The 8726-nt window shown below is 37.1% G+C and overlaps 1 protein-coding gene across 2 annotated transcripts in view; it reads right to left on the bottom strand.

Moving 5' to 3' along the window:
- The window catches only part of Gpr158 (G protein-coupled receptor 158), a 444454-nt gene that overhangs the window by 184233 nt on the left and 251495 nt on the right, over window positions 1-8726 (bottom strand). For both annotated transcript variants that reach the window (XM_008831743.2, XM_029562921.1), the window contains exon 4: window positions 5605-5828. In XM_008831743.2, coding sequence (XP_008829965.1) covers window positions 5605-5828 — 224 coding nt within the window. The remainder of the gene's footprint in view (window positions 1-5604; window positions 5829-8726) is intronic.

Raw genomic sequence — 8726 nt, 5'->3', positions numbered from 1 at the left:
CTAGCCAACAACTCGACTGAAGGTATCGCCTGTCTGGCTTTGTTGTTTGTCGAGTAACTTTTAGTTATGTATATGTATGCTCTTATGATATTATGTTGGCCCCTTTAATCTTTGGTTATACTTCCCTTTTGGGTGTTTAAGGACATATAATTGGACCAGATAAACTGATTTGTTTTTACTCTTGAGGTCATTAGAGGAAAAATCAGGGTCTTTTAAAAAATGCTGTAAAGTTGCTTTTGTTTTAGAATTCAGAGTCCAAAATCATTCATACTTTACCTACAGACTTAATCTTTAACCAAAGGTATAGGGACAAATGTATAAATTTGTTTCTCCAATTCTGCAGAGTAAAATTTCATTAGTTCCTTAGGGTTCTAGCTTACAAACCTTAACCAGGAATAGAATGGAATCTCAGTTATATCATTTAAAATAATAAAGTGTTAAACTGTTGATCCATGATTGTTAGTTATTTGCTACAAGATTGTGGGGGATATTTTGGTTGGTTTGTTTGCTTGCTTGCTTATTTTATGGATTGGGGGTTGTTTGGTTATTTGTTTATGGTCTAGATAAACCTTGTTCAAATAGAAACCTTGTTCAGAACTAGAATGAAGGTCATAAGCTCTGTACCACCATAACTCTTACCAAGAACAACCAACTCTTCAGTGGAGAACAGGGAAATATTTAGCATCACAGTGTGTGTACTGGTGCCCAGAATGTCAGGATTGGCCACTGAGTTTGATGCACTATCATTTCCCTTTATTTTGACTTGTCAGTGTGGCTATTTCTGTCAATTCAAAGAAATTGTCTATGATAAATAAATGGGCCCTGAGTTCCAAAATCATCCATCTCTAATGACTCCTAAAGGAAGCTGTGCACACACTAAAGACAATTAAGGAGTGTTATACCAGGAATTCTGGTGCAAATGATTGCAGTGTAAGTTGTGTGCGGACAACAGGGATACACAGGGGATGTTTGCAGGTGCCATCTGGAAGGAGGCACCCTCTGACCCCCCTCAGGGTATCTCCCTCTAGATAACAGAGTATGTTTCTCTTAAGATGTGTGTCTCTTGGCAGACACCTCAGCCTTCATTACTGTTTTGATTCCCATGTGAAATATCCCCCTCAGGCTCACATTTAGACTTCTTGGCCCCCAACCACCATAGTCTCTTCTGCACTATGATGGACTGAAGTGTAGAGAGTGTCCTCCCTTCAGTTATTCTGTGCAGTATTTTACCACCACAGTGAGGAAAAGTGCATCACAAACTTCAAGCATCAAAGAGCAATATATTGGACCACATCGTGGCACCACTATGAAACTGTCTGAGCTATATTCCAGCACAAATTTTAACACAGTTGTGGCAAGTGAGCAGATACAAAGCTACAGAATCATTTCTCTGTTCCACATGAGGCTGTTGATCATTTGTTACACTTTACATCTTTGTATAAAGATCCACATTAGAAAGTAATTCAAGGCTCCATGACAGGGACCATTCCCATTTTACCTGGCTGGCTTTAGTCTGCTGGAAGTCCTATCATTTTTTACTCTTGTTAGTGTTGCTACTAGAAAATTCCAAGAAGTCTCTTTTTCTTCAAAAAATAATTAAGGCAATGGCCCTGCCTTTAGGGTATCTGTTTTATATCTTAGCCCCACCCTTTACTTTCACTGATATTTCTATTCTTATTTTAATTTAGCTACAATGTATTCATCTTCTAAATGCTTCTGTCATTGGTTGGGTCTTAATTTGTTTCTTCATTGCTGTGACAAAATACTCTGACCAATACCAGCTTGGGGTAGGAAAGGGTTTATTCAGCTTACATCTCCCAGGTCACAGTTCATCAGGGAGCCCAAGGTAGGAACTCAGGGTAGGGACCTGGAAGCAGGAGCTGGAGCACAGGCCATGAAGGAGCACTGCTTACTGACTTGCTCTCCTGGCCCCTGCTCAGCCTGCTTTCTTATACAAGACAGGCCCACCTGCCCAGGGGTGGCACCACCCACAGTGCGCTGGACCCTCCCACATCACACAACAATCAAGAAGATGCCTCACAGATATAGCCACAGGCCAGTCCAATGAAGGAAATTTCCCAATTGAGGCTCCTTCAACCCAGGTGTGTCAAGTTGACACTAAAGCTATCCAGCACAGGTTGGAAGATGATAAAATATAAATATGTACATTTCAAACCTAGCTGCAACCAATGTGGGCAACTCAAAAGCTCTGAGGGTTTAAGTTTTCTTATCTTTGAAATGACATTTTTATACTATTCTAGTTCTTAAATTTTTTTCATCTTTCCAAATAAAAACTAGGAAAGTAGTAAAACATTTGTTATGAACTTTTAAACTATTTCTCTTATAATAATACTGCAAACAGTTATGCATCTAGATTCTATATATCCACCAATGACTTAATAACTGGTACTCAGAAGAGATTCCCAGCACTCTCATTTAGAAGCAATGGGATTTTAAATTACACGATCCTAGAAAATCCAATGATATAAGTGGGTAAATAAGCCCCAGTTTAGTTTAGTTGTACATTTAATAGCTCTTTTAATAATTAATTATATGTTTGCATTAATTGATGGACATTTGGATTGATTTCACCATTTGGCCACTATGAAGGATATTTCCATGAACATTTATTCACATTTTTTGTATAGACCTACATTACTAGGCTGAAATAGCTGACTCTAGCAATATTTTCAATTTTTGAGGGACTACCAAGGTGTTTCCCAACCTGGATGCACTGTTTTACATCTGCAACAGCAACAAATGGGATATTCTCAATTTCTCTACATTTCCATCATTCGTTATAATATTTTTAAAATATTTTAGCTATGTTAATGGCTATTAAGGACTTGATTTGTATTTTTGATTACTAATATTATTGAGTGTCTTTTCATGTGTGCATCCACTTATTGTTGGTCTTGGTCAAGAAATTTCTATTCAGACCTTTTACTCATTTTTAAAATTAGGTCTGCCTTTTTCTATTATTCGGTTATAGTTACGGCTTCTCTATCCTGCTGTCTGTGGCTTTCCTTTCTACTTTCTTGATGGTGTCTCTGATGGTCTGAACTTCTCAGTGTTCATGAACTTTAATTTGTCTGTTTATTCTTCTATCATTTATGCTTTGAATGTCATATCTTGCAAAAGTTAAGTAACTCAAGTTCATGAAGATTTATGGCCATGTTTTCATCCAAGAGGTCTCTTAGTTCTGGTGATCCCATTTAGGTCTATGTTATATTTTGGGTCTGTGGCATATGGTGTGCTGATCCCATTTCAAACAGGAGAAAATCAGGCAAAAAGAGGCTGAACGATTTTCTCAGCAACTCACAGCAAGGACAGTGTTGAGAGAGTCGCACTCACAACTGTCCTGCTACTTCAATGTTACAAATAGGTCTGTTTTCCTTTTGTCAAAACAGATGTAAATTGATAAGACTGGCATATTTTGTTCTTTTAAATTATCAGTGAATATGAAATGTAGTGGGAAATGCCTAAGGAAAGTGCCAATATTACTCCATTAAGTTTCCTCATTATGCAAAGAAATGCTGCCCAGAATCATGAAAAGCTTAAAGAGTAATTCCAAAGTCTACATGTGAAAAGTGTTGACTCTCTGCACTGGAAATGGATGATGGCTTTTACAGTTAATCCACTACTTTTGGTAATAGAAATCAAAGGGAAAATGTCACCAAACATTTTTTTCCTCAATAAACAAGATCCATATTCATTGACTCTATTAACTTCACATCACATTGCATGAAAACTGACTTCAAAATGTAATCACCTTCAAACCAGATAATGCCTAAGAAATTCTACCAAAATATTATGTAAAGATACCTATTTTCATGACAGCCCAGTAAAATAGGATTTGGGTCAGTAGTTGCCCATTTCATAGAAGGTCTAGGGAAATCTGAAAGGTTAGTAATTATGTTAAATAATATTAACATAGATGAAGACATTAGTCTAGCCAAAACTACTTATAGCAAGTTTCTTAATACCAAGTGCAATATTCTACCCACCATTTATCACTGACGCATTTAACATAGCAATCATTAATATTCAAATCAATTAAAATTCATAAAGATCTGTGCTATCGACTGTGTAAATGAATTTATTATATCAGAGAGATTTCAACGCAGTCTATTAAATACACGTTTTGATTTTACCTGCTCTGCCACTGACTTGCTTAAAAATAAAACAATTAATATTATCTGGCAAAAGTGGTTACATTTCCTATCTCCATTTGCCTACTATTTTATTTTATATAAATTAACATAGTTTGTTGAAAGAGCAAGACAAGTACTAGTTAAATGGGAGAAAACTGCTGGTCTGCAATTTCTGCTGACTCCAAGCTTAATTTTAGTTTGTGCTACATTGTTAAAAGTAATAACATCCATTCATAGCATGAGCATAACGGATGCAGTCTCTTAGAATTTTAACAATGTCTTTAAAAAGTTAACATGATTTTTCGGGGCTGGAGAGATGGCTCAGTGGTTAAGAACACTGGTTGTTCTTGCAGAAGACCCAGGTTCGAATCCCAGCACCCACATGGCAGCTAACAACTGTCCGTAACTCCAATCTCAGGGGATCTGACAGCCTCTTCTGACCTCCGCGGGCCCTGTACGACATGGGCGCACTTACCTACATGCAGGCAATACACGCATACACATAAAATAAAAGTAATAAATAAAATTTTTTTAAAGTTTTTTTTAAAAAGTTAACATGATTTTCTAATAGATACCATTCAGGGAAGGTTATTTTCTTTTTGAATTTCTAGTGAAAAGACACATTTCCAAGAATCTCTATAATCTAAACCAATCTCTATAATTTGGCGAAGATTAATTTTGAAGATAATTTGAATTCAGGAAAGGGTAACACTTTAGTCTCAGCTTCATTTCCAGTGGCATAAAGAACTTTCTACAAGCAGCAGATTCAAAAATCTCACACGCTTGCGGCATAAAACTAATTGATAACCACTGGAGAAAGCTCCCCAGAAACTTCTAGCCTGGATGTTTAGCGTTTCATCTGTCCATGAGTAAGAAGCACACAAATTGCTCACAAATTACTCACACCGCTGTGAATTCTCAGGGCAAGATCCAAGGATAAATTCTCTAGGAAGCTGCCTGGTGTCTTCCTAGTATCACTACAATTCCTGTATAGAAATGCAAGACCACATACAAGGTCAGGAGTGTAATGTGCTTAATATATATATATATATATATTGGTAAGTCCTTTGCCATCTTTAAATATGACTAAGATAAATGAAATGAAAAACATAACAAAACTTTCTAGATATGAAAAAAAGGAGTACCTTGGTTAGAGGCAGAATAAGTCCCTCTGGAGACCAAGAAGATACAAAAGAGTCTTCAACATAGTAGAGCAGTAGAGCCCCAGGTTAAATACTAAGAACTTTCTATGAACAGAAATACTAGAATAAAATATCATTAATCCTATTTTTCCCAGAACACTAAAGAACATGATTTCATACACTACTCAATCATATTACAGAAAAATGTCTCCTTACTAGAGCAGTAACAGGAAGCTCCGTTTACTCAGAAAGAGAAGTGATTACTCCATAGTAAAAAGAAGGTTCTTAACACGGATACCTGGGTTTACCTTTGCTTTGCGAAAGTGGTAGACCACCAGCATGCTGACGAAGTCCAACAGCATACACAATGCTTGGAAAGAGATGATGGCAAGTCGCAAATACTTATCCTCCTGGACAAAGCATGGACTGTCATCGGCACAGAAGCGGCAGCCTTCTTTGCAGGGCAGGCAGACATGGGCTTCTTCTGACACGTCTCTTGTGCTTCCTGAAAAATGGTGATCTGGACCCCTTCCTGAAAATTCCAAATAAAACCACATCAGTTGTACCCCACGGTAAGTGAGATAGTACAGAGGCAAACCCTCTTCTTTCCTTTTTAATTACAGACCTTTCAACAAATCTCTTAAAAACTAGAGCTATTTTGCCTTTGGATTCAAAATTCTTTTGATTCCCTTGATTTTTAAAATTGTCATTCAGAGTAATTTAGAAAAAAATAGCAAAAATGGAAGCATAATGCCTCAGGGGCAGAGAACAGCCGGCTGAGTTTTTGATATCATCATCTGCACGCACAGATGAGAATACTCCCTACAGCACAAACCATCTTCCAGACATACTCGTTAAGGAATTAACAAGAGCAGGGATGGGAAAGTGGATGTGTTCTATGAATCAAGAAAGTATACCCAGCATTTCTGGACTTCTTGACCCACATGGCACAGAATCCAAAATAAAACTGATTGCTCCTTAATTCATCTCATCTACCAAGTTCATTTGGTCTAAATTGGGTAAAATGACACTAACAAACAGCACATTTGTTCCATGTGCAAACACTGGATGTTGCTGTATCCTTTGCCTAGAGTACAGGCCACACTTACAGTCTACCATGTAATTTCCCACTTTGCCATGGAATGTCTCCATGCTATTTTCTTGCTGTTCCTACTGATCATCTGCTTGACTTTAGACTTTTCTGCCTCATTTAACAAACTTAAGTTAGCACTGAGCCCCAATACTTAAAGATGATCAATTATTGACTGTAGCAATACATGCTAAAAAAAGGAACCTATTTAACTATGAACTCAGTATTAAGGACATACGTGAATATGTACCCAGTTCAGTAGATAACACAATATTGACTAAATTAGAAATGAGGAAAAGAGGTTCTTCTTATTAATTTAGTAATAAAGTTCAATAGACCCTTTATAGCTTTCTACTGTTATCAAAGGTTTACAGTCTTTCTAAGATTTATTTACTTCTGCAGCAAATACAGTAACCAAAAATTATTGAATAGTCTTTGAAGATCCAGTATCCAGGACTATTTAACAGCAATCATTCTGGGAGCTGTGGACATGACTCAATGGGTAAAAGTACTTGCCACATAAACCTGACAACTTGAGTTCAGTGCCAAAGTGCAGTAATGGAACCCACTCACTAAAGTTGTCCCCTGGCTATGTTATACTCGTCATGGCACACCAACACCGGCATTTATACACATGCATCATTCATATATTCACACATAAAAATAAATAATAGTTATCACTGTTAACATAGTGAAAGTATATGGACTTGGGCGTCAGGAAGACTGAGTCCCCAGTCTTAGCTAATTGACTTTAGACAAATCAGTTGACCACTTCATGTCTTGTTTCTATTGATGAAATATGGATAGTCACAGGGATTAGGTAAGATTATTTATATAAATCACAGTGACTGGCTTTCTCCATACATGAGAAATGCAAAGAGGAATTGGTATTTTGTGGATGGCTTAAAGAAAGTTGCTACTGGGGGCTGGAGAGATGGCTCAGCAGGTAAAGAGCACTGACTACTCTTCCAGAAGACCCAGGTTTGGTTACCAGCACCCACATGGTGGCTAACAAGCATCTTTAACTCCAGTTCTAGGTATCTGACACCCTCTTCTGGCCTTTGTGGGCATTGCATGCATGGGTGCAACTCACATACCCACAAGCAAAACACTCATACACATAAATTAAAAATAGATAAAATATTTCCAAAAATAAAGGAACTATCATTTAGAAAATAGGAAAATTAGAAGAAACAAGGGAGGTATGGAAGGTCTGAATGGGAATGATAAATTTCACTTCAAATGATTTAAATGGAAAGATGCTACAGGATTGAAGTATAAGAGTAGATTAGTGTTTGTCCTGTGTCAATCCTGTTGCTCTGATAAAACACCCCAGCAAAAAGCACCTTAGGGAAGAAAAGATTTGTCTTAACTCACAATTAAAGTTACAGCCCATTGCTGTGGGAAGGTCTCGAGGTCCCAGGAACTTGAAGCAGCTGGTCACATCTCAGTCCATCAGATCAGAGAGGTGAATGCATGCATGTTTGGTTTTCAGCTCGCTTTCTCTATTTTTCTATAGTCTAGGGACCAAAACCAGGAAACGGCGTAACCTACTTCCAGGCTGGGTCTTCCCACATCAATTAAGGCATTCAGGGAAATCTCCTCACAGACATGCCCACGGGGCAGCCTGGTCTAGACAATTCTTCATTTAGACTCTTCCCAGGTGATTCTAGGTTGTGTCAGGTGGACAATTAAACTAATCATCACAGAGTTTGAGAAAGAGCCTACTGTGAGTTCTGGGAGTGGACTGAGAAACACAAAGAGGAAAACTCTTGACAGTAAAGTGTTTACAGTGTCTTAACAGAAAACTACAATTTACTGGAAATGTAGGTATTGTTCAAATATGATGACTGAGGAAAAGCTATTATACTTAATGATTTTAACCTTCATTGACTTTTAAGATGAAGTTTAGTGTAGATCAAAAATAGGCTACCAGGGTTTAAGGATTAAATAAGTGGAAGAGAAAATATTATTTCCATAAATGTCTTGAACAAAACAAGAAAGAAAAACTAATGGTTAATAAGAATAAAGATGGTATAAAAGGGACTTTAGTTCTCTGTTTTATTTTCTTGCACATAAGCAAGATTTTTATTACAACTGAAGTCAGCAAAAGAAGCCTTTGGAAATTTAGAGAAAAAATATGACAAGTCTACAGAAAAGACTTGAAGAGTCAGGCTGGAACGTAATCAAACGTGTAACTGGAGAATTCAACTCTGAAAATACCTCAGCTCTCATCTAATACTGGAAAGAGCTGGAAATGGATTAAAGATGTTCAAGTTTTTTGTGTTTTTTGCAAAGATGTTCATTAAAGGTTAAGATGTTCTAAAAAAAAATTTTAAG

The sequence above is a fragment of the Nannospalax galili genome, unplaced genomic scaffold, assembly GCF_000622305.1.
Source record: "Nannospalax galili isolate Female #2095 unplaced genomic scaffold, S.galili_v1.0 scaffold14, whole genome shotgun sequence".
NCBI lineage: Eukaryota > Metazoa > Chordata > Mammalia > Rodentia > Spalacidae > Nannospalax > Nannospalax galili.
This window is presented reverse-complemented; position numbering and strand designations above follow the sequence as displayed.